At 41.6% G+C, this 18,109-nt stretch overlaps 1 protein-coding gene across 1 annotated transcript in view; it reads right to left on the bottom strand.

Moving 5' to 3' along the window:
• The window catches only part of LOC140736101 (tyrosine-protein kinase HCK-like), a 153,710-nt gene that overhangs the window by 96,264 nt on the left and 39,337 nt on the right, over positions 1-18,109 (bottom strand). Inside the window, exon 2 of the mRNA XM_073061864.1 lies at positions 11,103-11,220. Within this exon, the coding sequence (XP_072917965.1) occupies positions 11,103-11,216 (114 nt within the window). The 5' untranslated portion in view covers positions 11,217-11,220. The remainder of the gene's footprint in view (positions 1-11,102; positions 11,221-18,109) is intronic.

Raw genomic sequence — 18,109 nt, 5'->3', positions numbered from 1 at the left:
GAACTTTGAAAGGGAATGCTCTCTCTTAACAATAGTAGCAAAAAAAGTGGAAGTTAAAGACTTTTTTTTATTCTTGTTGGCAGACATCCCACCTCTCCCGGAATTTCTGTGAGTCTCCCGCATGTTGATAGCGGCTCCCTGACACCTGCAAATTACATATACTATCCTGGAAATTGACTTTTTTGAGAGCGGGGGGGGGGAGGAAGAGAAAAGGGGGTGGGAAGGAGAGGGAGAGGGGGGAGAATGAATGAATCCTGACTGGTCTTCTTTTTGTGCTAAGTAGACCTATCAGTTTTCTCCGTGGATGGGCTTTACAGTCGACCTCTCTCTCTCTTTCATTGTCCATCAGTTCAGTTTAGTGTCCTGCAGTGCCATGGCAGAGTGTTCCAAAAAAAAATAAACTGTACTTCACCCCAGACTACACTAAAGTGTACTCCTGCCTAATAGGGGTCAAAAATAATGACAGTGTTGCTCGCTGCACTGTTTGCAACAGTGACTTTTCTATAGCCCATGGTGGGTTAAATGACTGTAAAAGACATGCTGAGGTGAGTTTAACATGTGTCATTCGTTTGTTAGCATAGCTAATGTTATTTAAACTAGCTGGCTAGCTGTAAGGAGCTACTCTATTGATGTCCAACGTGATGAGGCCAAACTCCTTGTAGACTTGCTTAAAGTTGTAATAGAATAAAAACTCCATGATAATATAATAAGTACATATTTTAATGTCACATTTTCTTCATAAGACAATATAAAAAGGATACAGCTTATGCTTTTACTTCTTTTAGGGACCACAACATATTAGGGAGGCTAAGTGCAGGGAAGGCTACTCAAGTATTTCACAGTTCTTTTCAGCAGAAAACCAAAGTCTGACAGAGAAGGTCACTAGAGCTGAGGTGTACTTTACATCTTTCATCGTTGAGCATAACTTGCCATTCCAGGTGTGTAAGCACACAGGCAAGCTATTCAGGAAAATGTTTCCTGATGCAGAAATAGCAAAAGACTATGCCTGATCATCAACCAAGACAGCAGCTATTGTGAACATGGCACTTGAACCTGAATGTTCAGAGGATCTGTACAAGTTCAACCGGACAGAAAAAAGGCCATACAGTATTTTGGTTGACGAAAGCAACGTTATCATGTGTGAGAAGGAATGTGCCATTTTAGCCAGGTACTAGAATGAAACACAGAATAAGGTAACAGTTGGATTTGTAGACATGCCACTGTGCAATGATGCCAAAGCTGAAAACATATTCAACTGCATTAGATCATCCATGCATGCCAAAGGCCTTGAATGGTCTAATTGTGTAGGTTTCAGCATGGTGTGTCTCATTAAGACAGAATTCAGAAGTCAGCTGTCTCACAAAACGCTTGTGAATCTGATGTCTTGCAAAATTAACAAATTCATTGACACAGACTGCTATGAGGTTGACACTTCCAGCAAAATGCTCAAATCTGCCAAGAAAGCCACATCACAGTACAAGGAAAGTTTGCAAAAGAAATAGAAAAGTTATTTGCATTAGCATTTAGCTATTAGCTTTGAGACTGCCAACAAAATACTCAACCAGGAATGTATGAGTTTTTGCAGGGTGGGATATCTGTGTTGGTCTCTCTTAAACATCAATGGCAAATCTGGGAAAACTATGGATAAGCAATGCAGAGCAGGTCAGATGGAAATATCCAAAAAGGATTGAGGTTGGTACTGGATTTCTAATCAAGGTAGGATGGCCAAAGCTGGTACTTGTCTAGAATATCTGAACACCATCTGAATAGTTGAGGTGAGTGTAATTCAGATATACTACAGCTCTGAAAAGTTTTTCCTGTTTGTTCCTAACTTATGTCAAATAATGAGTGAAGAGGTACAATTTGATCCCCTCAGGCAACAGCAAAGTACATTCGGCCTAAGACCTGAACTATACTCAGTGGCCACTTTATTAGGTACAGGAGTGGAATCCTGTGTGTTCTTTTCCTGCTGTAGCTCATCCACTTCAAGGTTCGCCTTGCTGTGTGTTCACAGATTCTCTTCTCCACACCACTGTTGTAACTCAAGTTTATTTGAGTTACTGTCGCCTTCCTATCATCTTGAACCAGTTTGGCCATTCTCCTCTGACCTCTCTCATGAACGAGGCATTTTTGTTTAGAGAACTGCCAGTCACTGGATGTTTCTTCTTGTTTCTAGCACCATTCTCTGTGAAAATCCCAGGAGGTCAGCAGTTTCTGAGATACGCAGACCACCACATCTGGCACAAACAATCATTCCACAGTCAAAGTTACTTAGATCACATTTCTTCCCCATTCTAACATTTGGTTTGATGAACAACTGAACTTCTTGACCATGTCTGCATGCTTTTATGCATTGATTTGAAACATAGAAAACCTACAGCACAACACAGGCCCTTTGGCCCACAAATTTGTGCCGAACATGCCCCTACCTTAGAAATTACTAGGCTTACCTATAGCCCTCTATTTTACTAAGCTCCATGTATCTATCTAAAAGCCTCTTAAAAGACCCTATCATATCCGCCTCCACCACTGTTGCCAGCAGCCCATTCCACACACTCACCACTCTGAGTAAAAAAAACTTACCCCTGACATCTCCACTGTACCTACTCCCAAGCACCTTAAACCTGTGTCCTCTTGTGGCAACCATTTCAGCCCTGGGAAAAAGCCTCTGACTATCCACATGATCAATGCCTCTCATCATTTTATACACCTCTATTAGGTCACTTCTCATCCTCCGACACTCCGAGGAGAAAAGGCCGAGTTCACTCAACCTATACTCATAAGGCATGCTCCCCAATTCAGGCAACATCCTTGTAAATCTCCTCTGCACCCTTTCTATGGCTTCCACATCCTTCCTGTAGTGAGATGACCAGAACTGAGCACAGTACTCCAAGTGGGGTCTGAGCAGGTTCCTATATAGTTGCAACATTACCTCTCGGCTCCTAAGTTCAATTCCACGATTGATGAAGGCCAATACACCGTAAGCCTTCCTAACCGCAGAGTCAACCTGCGCAGCTACTTTGAGTGTCCTATGGACTTGGACCCCAAGATCCCTCTGATCCGTCACACTGCCAAGACTCTTACCATTAATACTATTTATTCTGCCATCATATTTGACCTACCAAAATGAACCACTTCACACTTATCTGGGTTGAACTCCATCTGCCACTTCTCAGCCCAGATTTGCATCCTATCAATGTCCCGCTGTAACATCTGACAGCCCTCCACACTATCCACAGCACCTCCAACCTTTTTGTTATTAGCAAACTTACTAACCCATCCCTCCACTTCCTCACTGGCAATTCCAATCAAAGTTTAAGAACTTCTGAGCATTTATTTTGTGTTATCATTGATGATTATTCTTAAGAATTACAAAGTAATATCTAAAGATCTAAATAACTCAATTCCATCAGTTATGAGATTTCAATAATTCCTAGTAACTTTACAACAAGTATGTTCAATGTAGGGAAGACAACTATTAGCTAGAAGACAGAGCAACACACATTAAATGCTGGAGGAACTCAATAGGCCAGGCAGCATCTGTAGAAAAGAGTGAACAGTTGATGTTTTGGGCCGAGTCCCTTCACCAGGACTAGAAAGGAAGTGGAGATGTCAGAGGAAGAAGCAGGTGATTGGTGAAGCCGGCAGAGGGGGAAGTAGAGAGCTGGGAAGTTGACTGGAGAAAGAAATGCAGGGGTGAAGGAGGGGTAATCTGATCGGCAAGGATAGAAGATCATGGAAGAAAGGGAAGGTGGAGGAGCACCAGAGGGAGGTGATGGGTGGGTAAGGAGATAAGGTGAGACAGGGAATCAGGAATGGGGAATGGCGAAGAAGAGGGGCCATTGCTGGAAGTTTGAGAAATCAATGTTTTTGCCATCAGGCTGGAGGTTAAAAGGAAAATGAGGCAACTTTTTCAAATTTGGTACTTAATTAATCAAATCAGTGGAGTTATTACAGAATTAAGCCTGAGGTTTGCACTTGGATGCAACACTACTAATAGATCCTTGTAGGGCAAATGGAATAAATGGCCAAATTAGTCAAGTCTGGCAGAATCACTCCAGACCTGTCTCATTCTTTACATTGTTACCATGTTTTCCAAAATTTCCCAAAGGGCCAAGACATTTTTCCCCACTCTTGTGCCAATTAACAATTGCTTGAGCGTTTAGTGTAAATGAGAAACATCCAATGTCTGGCATTAAGATAGTGGTTAACAGCAAACACTAAAAATCAATAGAATACACACAATTGACTTATTGAATCAAATTTATTCAATGTAGAAGACTGGCAAGTGATACAATGAGATACAAATCATGAGCAGATATGGACAGAGAAGTGGCAGATGGAGTTTAAACTGGCCAAATGTAAAATGTTGCACTTTGCGAGGTCAAATGTACAGAGACGGTACACTGTTAATGACAAGACCCTTTAACAATGTTGATGGGCACAGGGGTCTTTGTGCTAAGACCATAGCTTGGCTACACAGGTTTATAGAATGGTAAAGAAAACATATGGTATGATTGACTTTATTAGGGGAGGAATGATGATCAAGAATCGGGAAGTTTTGTTGCAGCTTTACAAAACTCTAGTTAGGGGACATTTAGACTACTGTATTCAGTTCTTGTTGCCAATTATAGGATGGATGTGTAGGCTTTGGAGAGGGTGCAGAAGAGATTACCAGGATGCTGCCTGGATTTGAGGTCATGTGCTATACAAACTTGGGTGGTTTTCTCTGCAGCGATTGAGGTTGAGTTGAGATCTGATAAAGGCTTATAAAATTCTTAGAGGCATAGATAGAGTAGACATCCAGTATCTTTTCCTCAAGGTTGAAATGTCTAACACTAGAGGGCATGCATTTAAGGTTAGAGGAGAAAAGTTGAAAGGAGAACTGTGAGGCAAGTTGTTTTTTTTTGTGTAACAGAGAGGGTGATGGAAGTCTGGAATGTATTGGAGTGGTGGTGGAGAAGAACAATACAGATGTTCTAGAGGCTCTTAGATAGACACGAAAATGTACATGAAATAGAATGATATGGATATCGTGTGGGCAGGAGGGATTAGTTTATTTGGTATTTAAATAGTTAACTTGTTTAATCAACACTTGGCACAACATTGTGCACTGAAGGGCCTATTCCTGTGCTCTACTGCTCTATATTCCATGTATTTGATGCTTAAAAATTATTAAATTAAAAAGCAAAACCGGGATAATGTTATGTTTCAGATTACTATCCAAGCCAAGCAATACTTGGTATTTGGCTAAATACAGCAGATCAAGGAAGTGGATGAGTGTTCCATTTCATGGGATACTGGTACCATGGCCTAAGATTGAAATCCCAATGAAAAAAGACTAGCAGGTGGTTGAGAAATTGGGTACCAAGTGACTGGGTGCTAGGTATTTTGCATCTGGGAGCACAACATTGAAACAAATGAGCTCAATGCAAATGAAACATGCCAGAGGAATGCAAAGTGCACATACTGTATCTACAGGAATAGGGGACGTACTTTTCTTCTGTTATACAATGGTCAAAAGCATGCACACTTTTTTTCTGGCACTTCAAGAAGCTGAGAAATAACCACTTTGTATATTCTAATGCAACATAAATAATTTGCCGTTAGCTATCAATTTGCAGCACGTCAGCAAAAAAGTGGAGATATTAGAATCTGTAACTAGAATGAACAGGTGGATTTAATAGATTCAGAATCAATTATTTATCACACATACATTGAAACATACAGTGAACTGCATCACTTATGTTATCAAGGATAGCATAAGCAACAGTGAGAATAAGAATAGAATTGTAAACACAAAGTACACTGCAGATGCTGGGGTCAAAGCAACACGTACAACGCACTGGAGGAACTCAGCAGGTTGGGCAGCATCCTTGGAAAAGAGCAGTCAATGTTTCGGGCTGAGGGATTGTCAACGGAGTCTCTGTGGGTGGAGGTTAGGAACAGGAAGGGGTCAATAACTTCACTGGGTGAGTTTTATAGGCCACCCAATAGTAACAGGGATATTGAGGAGCAGATAGGGAAACAGATCCTGGAAAGGTGTGATAATAACAGAGTTGTTGTGATGGAAGATTTTAATTTCAAAATATCAATTGGCATCTCCCTAGAGCAAGGGCTTTGGATGGGGTGGAGTTTGTTAGGTGTGTTCAGGAAGGCTTCTTGATACAGTATGTAGATAAGCCTACAAGAGGAGAGGCTGTACTTGATCTGGTATTGGGAAATGAACCTGGTCAGGTGTCAGGTCTCTCAGTGGGAGAGCATTTTGGGAATAGTGATCATAATTCTATCTCCTTTACAATAGCATTGGAGAGAGGTGGGAACAGACAAGTTAGAAAAGTGTTTAATTTGAGTAAGGGGAATGATGAGGCTATCAGACAGGAAATTGGAGGCTTAATTGGATAGTGGACTATTTGACAGATAGACCTCAGTATGTGCGGTTGGGAGACTGTAGGTCTGACACGGTGGTCAGCAGCACAGGAGCGCCGCAGGGGACCGTGCTCTCTCCAGTCCTGTTCACCCTGTACACATCAGACTTGCAATATAACTCGGAGTCCTGCCATGTGAAGAAGTTCGCTGATGACACGGCCATAGTGGGGTGTGTCAGGAATGGACAGGAGGAAGAGTATAGGAAACTGATACAGGACTTTGTGATATGGTGCAACTCAAACTACCTGCGTCTCAATATCACCAAGACCAAGGAGATGGTGGTGGACTTTAGGAGATCTAGGCCTCATATGGAGCCAGTGATCATTAATGGAGAATGTGTGGAGCAGGTTAAGACCTACAAGTATCTGGGAGTGCAGTTAGACGAGAAGCTAGACTGGACTGCCAACACAGATGCCTTGTGCAGGAAGGCACAGAGTCGACTGTACTTCCTTAGAAGGTTGGCGTCATTCAATGTTTGTAGTGAGATGCTGAAGATGTTCTATAGGTCAGTTGTGGAGAGCGCCCTCTTCTTTGTGGTGGCGTGTTGGGGAGGCAGCATTAAGAAGAGGGACGCCTCACGTCTTAATAAGCTGGTAAGGAAGGCGGGCTCTGTCGTGGGCACAGAACTGGACAGTATGACATCGGTAGCAGAGCGAAGGGCGCTGAGTAGGCTGTGGTCAATTATGGAAAACCCTGAACATCCTCTGCATAGCACCATCCAGAGACAGCTTCAGCAGCAGGTTGCTATCGATGCAATGCTCCTCAGACAGGATGAAGAGATCATTACTCCCCAATGCCATTCGGCTTTACAATTCAACCGCCAAGGGCAAGATATGTTAAAGTGCTGGGGTTAGGACTGAGCTTAAGTTACCATTCAATGTATTTTATTAAACTATTTAAGAACTTTTTAAAAGCTATTTATTAATTTGTTTGAGAGGGTGATTTTAGATGCATATCATATTTATACTGAGTTAAGTATTGTATGTAATTAGTTTTGCTACAATAAGTGTATGGGACACTGGAAAAAATGTTGAATTTCCCCATGGGGATGAATAAAGTATCTATCTATCTATCTATCTAATTTGGAAACAGATGTTCTCAAGGAAAAGTACGGAAGAAATATTCACAGGATATTTGTGTAGAGTTCTGTATAGGTACGTTCCAATGAGACAGGGAAGTTGTGGTAGGGTACAGGAACGTGGTGTACAAAGGCTGTAATAAATGTAGTCAAGAGGAAAAGAAAAGCTTACAAAAGGTTCAGAGAGCTAGGTAATGTTAGTGATCTAGAAGATTATAAGGCTAACAGAAAGGAGCTTAAGAAGGAAATTCAAAGAGCCAGAAGGGGCCATGAGAAGACCTTGGCAGGCAGGATTAAGGAAAACCCCAAAGTTCGACAAGTGTGTGAAGAGCAAGAGGGTAAGACATGAAAGAATAAGATCTATCAAGTGTTACAGTAGGAAAGTGTGTATGGAACTGGAGGAAATGGCAGAGGTACTGAATGAATACTTTACTTCAGTATTCACTATGGAAAAGGATTTTAGTGATTGTAGTGATGACTTGCAGCCGACTGAAAAGTTTGAACATGTAGATATTAAGAAAGAGGACGTCTGGAGCTTTTTGAAAGCATCAAGTTGGATAAGTCACCAGGACCGGATGAGATGTACCCCAGGCTACTGTGGGAGGCAAGGAAGGAGATTGCTGAGCCCCTGGCGATGATTTTTGCATCATCAATGGGGACCGGAGGGGTTCCGTAGGATTGGAGGGTTGCAAATGTGGTTCCTTTATTCAAGAAAGGGAGTAGAAATTATAGGAAGTTATAGACCAGTAAGTCTTACCTCAGTGGTTGGTAAGTTGATGGAGAAGATCCTGAGAGGCAGGATTTATGAACATTTGGGGAGGTATAATATGATTAGTAGTCAGCATGGCTTTGTCAAGGACAGGTTGTGCCTTATGAGTCCGATTGAATTTTTTGAGGATGTGACTAAACATATTGATGAAGGGCGGGCAGTAGATGTAGTGTATATGGATTTCAGGAAGGCATTTGATAAGGCACCCCATGCAAGGCTTATTGAGAAAGTAAGGAGGCATGGGATCCAAGGGGACATTGCTTTGTGAATCCAGAACTGGCTTTCCCACAGAAGGCAAAGAGTGGTTGTAGACGGGTCATATTCTGCATGGAGGTCGGTTACCAGTGGAGTGCCTCAGGGATCTGTTCTGGGACCCTTACTTTTAGTGATGTTTATAAATGACCTGGATGAGGAAGTGGACGGATGGGTTAGTAAGTTTTCTGATGACACAAAGGTTAGAGATGTTGTGGATAGTGTGGAAGGCTGTCAGAGGTTACAGCGGGACATTGATAGGATGCAAAACTGGGTTGAGAAGTGGCAGATGGAGTTCAACCCAGATAAGTGTGAGGTGGTTCATTTTGGTAGGTCAAATATGATGGCAGAATATAGTATTAATGATAAGACTCTTGGCAGTGTGGAGGATCAGAGGGATCTTGGGGTCCGAGTCCACAGGACCCTCAAAGCTGCCCCACAGGTTGACTTTGTGGTTAAGAAGGCGTACGATGTATTGGCCTTCATCAATCGTGGAATTGAATTTAGGAGCAGAGAGGAAATGTTGAAGCTATATAGGACCCTGGTCAGACCCCAATTGGAGTATTATGCTCAGTTCTGGTCGCCTCACTACAGGAAGGATGTGGAAGCCATAGAAAGGGAGCAGAGGAGATTTACGAGGATGTTGCCTGGATTGGGGAGCATGCCTTATGAGAATAGGTTGAATGAACTCAGCCTTTTACTCCTTGGAGCGAAGGAGGATGAGAGGTAACCTGATGGGCAAAATGGATCAGGCACATTGACCCTAAAATCCCTGTTACTGCCCAAAGAAAAAAATAGATCAATCATCTTGGCCCCCAAATCTCTCCACTAACACAAAGGGCATGAACAAAAATGGATCAGGTAGTGTGGTCAAGTTTGGAAGTTTATAGGACTCTAAACACAACTGTACACAGGATACAGAGTCATAAAGTCATAGAACACATTAGCACATAAACAGGTCCTTCAGCCCATCTAGTCTGTGCAAAATTATTAATGTTCCTAGTCCATTGACATGCACCTGGACCAAAGCCCTCCATATCCCTCCCATTCACTTACCTACCAAATATTTCTTAACTGTTGAAATCAAACCCAAATCCACCATTTCTGTTGGGAGCTCATTGCACACTCTTATCACTCTCTAAATGAAGAAATTCCTTCTCATGTGCCCCTCAAACATTTCATCTTTCAACCTTAACCCGTGACCTCAAGTTCTGGTCTCACCCAATCATGATTAGCACTTGTAGATTACAGCAAGAATACATTGTGAAAAAAGTTAGAATGGAGCGTGAAGTTGTCTGGTTCATCAGAAAAAAATATGCATAATGGCGGCTGTAGGAAAACAAGGTGATAATCAGAGGGCATCTTTCTTTGTAAAGTAGGTGACAGAAAGTTCCAACTTTAGCCAACAAAAGAGCACAACCACACACGAAGTGTCACTCATCCATTGCTCAAGTTACTAACATACATTGGTTCTCAGTCTCTCTAATTATTTTCTAACTAAACCCTTATTGTTTCCTCATCATTTCCTTCTATGTCTTCCTGCTCTTTACCACTCATTCTTAAGACTTCAATTCTGTCCCCTTGACATTTTCCTCTTGCCAAGCTACAACTTCACCAGGTCCTTCGTGCACTGATATCTCTCTTCCCTTCTTTTTGCCTTTGATCATACTATTTCACTGGTTTTCACTTTTGTCCAACTGGCTGCCTTAATATAGAGGCTCAGAATGTTTTTCTACATTAAAATAACATATAAATGCAGTTTTTGGTGGAGGAAGCTTTAAGATTTGATAATCTCCACACACTTACTTTCCATCAAGGGACAATGGATGTTGAAAATGGAAACTAGGACGACTTTGTTTTGATTCAATAGCATCAAGAGAATTTCCATCACCATTGATGAACAGTTCCAACAGTGTGTACTATCTATAAGATGCACCACAACAACACACCAAAGTTGCTTAGGCAGCACCTTCCAGACCCACAACCACTACCATCCAGAAGGACGAGAACAGCAGACACCTGGAAACACCACCACTTGGAAATCACCCTCCAAGTCACTCACCATCCTGACTTGGAAACATATTGCTGTTTCTTCATTGTTGCTGGATCAAAATCAAAGAATTCCCTCCTTAACAGCACTCTGGGTGTACCTACACCTCAGGGACTGCAGCGGTTTAAGAAGGCAGCTCATCACCACCTTCTCAAGGGCAACTAGGGATGGGCAATAAATGCCGGCTTAGCTGGTGACACCCATATCCCGTAAATGAATAAATAAAAAAAAGTAGAAAAGCAAGTTCAGCAATATGTTAAGAAATAAAATGCGGACCTTATGACCTCTAAGCTTGGAAACAGGAGAAAGTTACTTTTAATATGGTATATTAAGATGCTCATATACTCCTGACCCTCATCAATCCATTATGCACTCAAATTGTATACAGTCCACAGAAGCTTCATTCAGTATGAAACACACACACACAAACACCACCCCCAACCCCATGGTAATGTTGTTTATTAAATCCGTTTGTGTATTTCCACTAATTGAAGAATTATATATATTTTTTGATTCTTACTTACAGGAGAATTGGATGTAGGGTCTTTCACATAAACAGCTGTTTGAGCTTTATGCACATGATCATTTAAGCTTTTTTCTTGCAAGTCCGCAGAATCTTTTGACTTGGCACAGCCCATGTTTCTGAAAATATATTTTAAAAGAATATCTTACATGGAATACTCCAAACAGTGTAGCTTCATCAGCAACTGAATGCCACTGTAAACCTATACCTTAGCTCTAATATTATCAAAGTAGAAATAGTAGCTGGAATATTTAAACTGGCATAAACACAAATTGTAGAAAATGATTAACTTGAAATGACATTGTAAAGACACTAAACTCATTCAAAGCAAATAGGAGATAAGATACAAAATAGGAGATAAGATGCAAAAAATAATTGTTCCAGATACCTTGTTGATCCACACTGCATCAGAAAATTACTAAGAAATGCCAGATAGTGATAAGACAGACATCAAATACCCAAATATTGTTAGAATTCATCATTAATGTAGTTCCCTGTCTTAGGTTTGTCACAAAAAAACTTGAGTTCTAATTTCAGCACCTCTGGTGCAACTTCTGCAGTTCTGTCCAACCACACGGAATCGAAATCTCAAGTTTGCAGCAGTTTCATTACTTGCAAAAGCAAATAATTTAGTTAGCCCTGAGTTTGGAGAATCTTGGACCCAACACACAGCCTTCTATGCCAAGAAGAATCACGAAACATAAATTTCAGCCAACTAAAACAAAACAAAAGCATGTGTGATGCATATATTATTTTTCAGAGCAGATTGGAATTATGACATATGTGGTGATCTCAGAGCTGCATAGTCAAGCTATTTCCCTTTTCCAATTAAGTACATTATAAAAATAGGCATTATGGCCCCCAAACAATCTTCAACCTAGTTGTGACAGCTTGAAGTGCAGAAACCAGGTTTCATTCCTGGCTGGGTCTTGATTAGCAAATACACTCAGTGGCCACTTTATTAGGTACACTTGTACTCCTGCTCATTAATGCAAATATCTAATCAGTCAGTCATGTTGCAGCAACACAATGTATAAAGCATGCCGACATAGTCAAGAGACGTAGTTGTTGTTCAGACCAAACATCAGAATGGAGAAAGAAATATGATCTAAATGACTTTGACTATGGAACGATTATTGGTTCCAGACAGGGTTGTTTGAGAATCTCAGAAACTGCAGAACTCCTGGGATTTTTAGGCATAATAGTCTCTAGAGTTTATGGAGAAAGGTAAGAAAAACAAAAGAAAAAAATCCAATGAATGGCAGTCCTGTGGGTGAAAACTTCTTGTTAGTGAGAGAAGTCAGAGGAGAATGGCCAGACTGGTTTAAGATGACAGGAGGGCATCAGTAACTTAAATAACCATGTGTGACAACAATGGTGTGCAGAAGATCATCTCTGAATGCACATGTCGTATGTTGAAGCGATAGAAGACCAGACTGGGTTCCACTCCTGTATCTAATATGCAACCACCGAGTATAAATGCCAAAGTACAATCAGACTCTAGAACACAGCAGGAAGAAAAGAACAATTCAAACCACGAGTTAGAATTTCTGATTGACCACTTTCCAATTAGTTACTTATGGAAAAACATGCGCTAGTTGCAAATTAGCCTTTAGGACTCGGTAAACAATTGACAGTAAATCTGTTCCAGAAAGCAAGGATCAGAAGAGAGCTAGGAAGAATGGTTGGGTGGAAGCAGAAACAAACTGGATGGAAACTTATTTTGAAGAAGTTTGCAAATTTGCTAATTTATAGTTATCACATTCACAGATAAATAACGAAAGCAATTCTGGTTCCTAATGAAATAAATTGAGTTGCAGAGTGCACCTAGGGACTGTTAGTTTGTGCCTGGTTTCTGGTGCTGGATTTTGAAATTTTGATTTTCCAATATGAGGACTTGGAGTTCCCAAAGGTTTGCTGATTTTTTTTCTAACATCCCAAAGATATTCTGGTTGGCATGTTAATTGTTTATTGTAAATTTTCCCACATATAAGTAAGTGGTTAATAATATCAGCAGCAACTGAAGGGTATTGCAGAGCAATAAGTGGGGGAACAGGATTGCTCTGAAAGCTCCTTTTGCACTGGGAATTATGATACGTTTATGAATTTACAGTACTGTGCAAAAGCCTTAGGCACCCTAGATTTTTTATATAAAATGTGCTTTAGTTGCTTAGTTTTTGTCTTCTTCATTTGCATTTCATTAGAAAAAAGCAACTTAAAATGTTGTAGAAAAATTTCTGTATTTCATAAAGAAAGTAACAAGTAATAGACCACTTTTCAAATTGAAACTTGATTGCTTTGCAGCTATATAGCCCAGTGCATGATGAAAGATAACAAACGTGCTAATGATAAACATGAGAACATCTGCATATGCTGGATAACCAAAGCAGTACACACGAAATGCCGGAGGAATTCGGCAGGTCAGGCAACATCTGTGGAAAAGAGTAAACAGTTCATGTTTCGGGCCAAGACCCTTCTTCAGGACTGGAAACGTAAGGGAGAATTCAGAGTAAGAAAGTGGAAGGGAGGGGAAGAATTAGTACAAGGTGGCAGGTGATACTGGGAGAAGGGAAGGGGTGAAATAAAGAGCTGGGAAGTTGATCAGTGAAAGAGATAAAGGGCTGGAGAAGGGGGAACCTGAAAGAAGAGGATAGAAGACCATGGAAGAAAGGGAAAGGAGTACCAGAGGTAGGTGATGGGCAGGTCATCTATCACCTGTCACTTTGAACTTTGCCACTTCCCCTCCACCTTCTTACTCTAACTTCTTTCTACCCTTCCTTTCCAGTTCTGAAGAAGGGTCTCAGCCTGAAACGACAACTGTTTACTCTTTTCTACAGATGCTGCCTCTGGTATTTTGAATGAAGTACTAATGATGAATCCCATAATGAGTTGAATGACCTAATGTGATTAACTGAAACAGAAATCTGTGCAGAAGGAATCAAACTGTGCAAAGGACAACCAAACGAAACGGTGAGGACATGACAGTTTAACCTTTAAATCAATTCTTACACCATGGCAAGAGCGAGCATAGCAATAAGACACAAAGTGGTCATCCTGCATCAAAAAGGTATCTCCCAATCAGAAATTTTGTGGCAGTCAGGACTCTCAAGATATGCTGTCCAAGCTCTTCTAAAGAAGCACAAAGAATCGAGCAAGGTTGAGGACCAGAACTCAGTGGTCAGACACAGAAAAGTACACATCAGACTGCCATCCCTTCACAATCAGAAGTAGTCCAGCACTGCTATCAGCTCTGAACTCTCAGAAATCACTGGAACCCCAGAACCCACTAAGTCTCAGGAGAAGTGAATGAATGAATGATCTTTATTGTCATTATACACAGATACAATGAAACTCTTTTTGGCTTCCTCTCAGACAATTAAATAAAGTGGTAGATAAAAACAAGACAGTAATAGAAAAACAGTATTAAATAGATAAGTAGCAGAAAATAAGTTGCAGCAACACCAGAATATCACAGTAATGCACAAAGTGCCGTTAGTGCAAGTATTTGAGTCCTTGAGTGTGCTCACGGTTTCAGTCATTGTTCTGTGGGAGTGGTGTGATGGAGGCCACAGCTCTGGGGTAGAAGCTGTTCCTCAGTCTATTTGTTCTGGCTTTTAGTGTCCTGAACCTTTTGCTGGATGGCAGTGGGTCAAACAGGGAGTGGCCGGGGGGTGTGGTGTCTCTGGTTATGCTGATTGCTTTTCTCCTGAGACTGCTGGAATAGATGGTGTCCAGTCCTGGGAGCTCCATCCTGACAATTCGCTGGGCCGCCTTCACCATGCGATGCAGGTCTTGTCGCTCAGCGGATGTGCAGCTGGCATACCACACTGTGGCACCGTTGGTCAGGGTGGTTGCGATGCAGGTCTTGTCGCTCAGCGGATGTGCAGCTGGCATACCACCCTGTGGCACTGTTAGTCAGGGTGGTTGCGATGCAGGTTTTGTCGCTCAGCGGATGTGCAGCTGGCATACCACCCTGTGGCACTGTTGGTCAGGATGGTTTCAATTGCGCTTCTGTAGAAATTGAGCAACAGCTTTTGTGGGAGTTTGGCCTGTTTCAGCTTTCTGAGGAAGAAGAGTCTTTGTTGTGCCTTTTTACAAGCAGCAAGGTGTTGGTGGTCTATGTCAGCTGTTTTGACAACATAACTCCAAGGAATTTTAGGTTTTCCACGCTTTACACTACCCCTCCATGTATGGGGAGGGGAGTGTGTACTCTGTCCTTTGATCTCCTGAAGTCAATGATCATCTCTTTGCTTTAGAAGTGTTAAGGACCAGGTCGTTGTCCTTACACCACTCCATCAGATGATCCACCCTGAGCCTGTAGGCTGTAAGTCTCATCAGACATGGTCTTTATTCAAAGGGTTACTGCCAAAAAGCTATCTTCTGAAGTGGAAACAAAGCCAAGAGACTAACCCACAAACAACAACACAAAAACTGGGGTGCTGAACAATGGCAGCATGTGCTCTGGACTGACGAGTCAAAATTTGAAAATTTTGGCCCAAACAGAGGAGGCAGTTTGTCCATAGAAGCGATGGAGACCGCTACATGGATGGGTGTCTGCAGCCAATTGTGAAGTATGGTGGAGATTCACTGCAGGTTTGGGGCTGAACTTCTGCAAATGTTGTTAGTGATCTGGTCAGAATTAATGGATTCCTCAATGCTGAGTACAAGTAGATTCTCATCCATAATGCAATACCATCAGAGAGATATCTGATCAGTCCTATCTTCATTCTGCAGCAGGACAATGATGCAAACCCACAGCCAAGGACTTAAAAAAAACATCTTCAGTGAAAAGGTGAACAAGGAGGTTGGCAACAGATTGTATGACTTCCACAGAGTTCCAATCTCAACATCATTGAGACTGTCTGGGTTTACCTGGAGAGACAGGAATAAGCAAGATAGCTAAAGTCTGCAGAAGAACTGTGGCAAGTTCCCTATAAAACTGCACAACACTGAACCTAAGAGAATTGATGTAGCTTTAAAGGCAAATGGTGGCCACAGCAAATATTGATTTGATTTAGGTTTTTACAATTGAAAAGCTAAGTTTTTTTCTGATATTAGGAACCATTAGGAGGTAGTGACCATAATATGATATGTTTTAACCTACAATTTGAGAAGGAGAAGGGAAAAATCGGATGTGTCAGTATTACAGTTGAACAAAGGGAACTATGGAGCTATGAGGGAGGAGCTGGCCAAAGTTCAATAGAACAATACCCTAGCAGGGAAGACAGTGGACCAAAAATGGCAGGTATTTCTGGGAATGATGCAGAAGGTGCAGGATCGGTTCATTCCAAAGAGGAAGAAAGATCCCAAGGGGAGTAAGGGGCGGCCGTGGCTGACGAGGGAAGTAAAGGGCAGTATAAAAATAAAAGAGAAGAAGTATAACATAGCAAAGATGAGTGGGAAACTGGAGGACTAGGAAGCTTTTAAAGAGCAACAGAAGATAACAAAAAAGGCAATACGCCAAGAAAAAATGAGGTACGAAGGTAAACTAGCCAAGAATATAAAGGAGGATAGTTAAAGCTTCTTTAGGTATGTGAATAGCAAAAAAATAGTTAAGACCAAAATTGGGCCATTGAAGACAGAAACAGGTGAATTTATTATGGGGAATAAGGAAATGGCAGATGAGTTGAACAGGTACTTTGGATCTGTCTTCACTACGGAAGACACAAACAATCTCCCAGATGTAATAGTGGCCAAAGGAACTAGGGTAAAGGATGAACTGAAGGAAATTTATATTAGGCAAGAAACGGTGTTGGATAGACTGTTGAGTCTGAAGGCTGATAAGTTCCCAGGACCTGATGGTCTGCATCCCAGTGTACTTAAAGAGGTGGCTCTAGAAATTGTGGACGCATTGGTAATAATTTTCCAATGTTCTATAGATTCAGGAACAGTTCCTGCTGATTGGAGGGTGGCTAATGTTGTCCCACTTTTCAAGAAAGGAGGGAGAGATAAAACAGGGAATTACAGACCGGTTAGCCTGACGTTAGTGGTGGGAAAGATGCTGGAGTCAATTATAAAAGAGGAAATTACGACACATTTGGATAGCAGTAGAAGGATCAGTCCGAGTCAGCATGGATTTATGAAGGGAAAATCATGCTTGACTAATCTTCTGGAGTTTTTTGAGGATGTAACTATGAAAATGGACAAGGGAGAGCCAGTGGATGTAGTGTACCTGGACTTCCAGAAAGCTTTTGATAAAGTCCCACATAGGAGATTAGTGGGCAAAATTAGGGCACATGGTATTGGGGGTAGAGTACTGACGTGGATTGTAAATTGGCTGGCTGACAGGAAACAAAGAGTAGTGATTAATGGGTCCCTTTCGGACTGGCAGGCTGTGACCAGTGGGGTACCGCAAGGTTCGGTGCTGGGACCGCAGCTGTTTACAATATACATTAATGATTTAGATGAAGGCATTAAAAGTAACATTAGCAAATTTGCTGATGACACAAAGCTGGGTGGCAGTGTGAAATGTCAGGAGGATGTTATGAGAATGCAGGGTGACTTGGACAGGTTGGGTGAGTGGGCAAATGTATGGCAGATGCAGATTAATGTGGATAAATGTGAGGTTATCCACTTTGGTGGCAAGAACAGGAAGGCAGATTACTATCTAAATGGAGTCAAGTTAGGAAAAGGGGAAGTACAACGAGATCTAGGCGTTCTTGTACATCAGTCAATGAAAGCAAGCATGCAGGTACAGCAGGCAGTGAAGAAAGTTAATGGCATGCTGGCTTTTATAACAAGAGGTATTGAGTATAGGAGTAAAGAGGTCCTTCTGCAGCTGTACAGGGCCCTGGTGAGACCCCACCTGGAGTATTGTGTGCAGTTTTGGTCTCCAAATTTGAGGAAGGACATTCTTACTATTGAGGGAGTGCAGCGTAGGTTCACAAGGTTAATTCCCGGAATGGCGGGACTGTCATATGTTGAAAGATTGGAGCGACTGGGCTTGTATACACTGGAATTTAGAAGGATGAGAGGGGATCTGATTGAAACATAGAAGATTATTAAGGG

The sequence above is a fragment of the Hemitrygon akajei genome, chromosome 11, assembly GCF_048418815.1.
Source record: "Hemitrygon akajei chromosome 11, sHemAka1.3, whole genome shotgun sequence".
NCBI lineage: Eukaryota > Metazoa > Chordata > Chondrichthyes > Myliobatiformes > Dasyatidae > Hemitrygon > Hemitrygon akajei.
The sequence above is the reverse complement of the archived record's forward strand: the minus strand, read 5'-3'. Positions and strand labels throughout refer to the sequence as shown.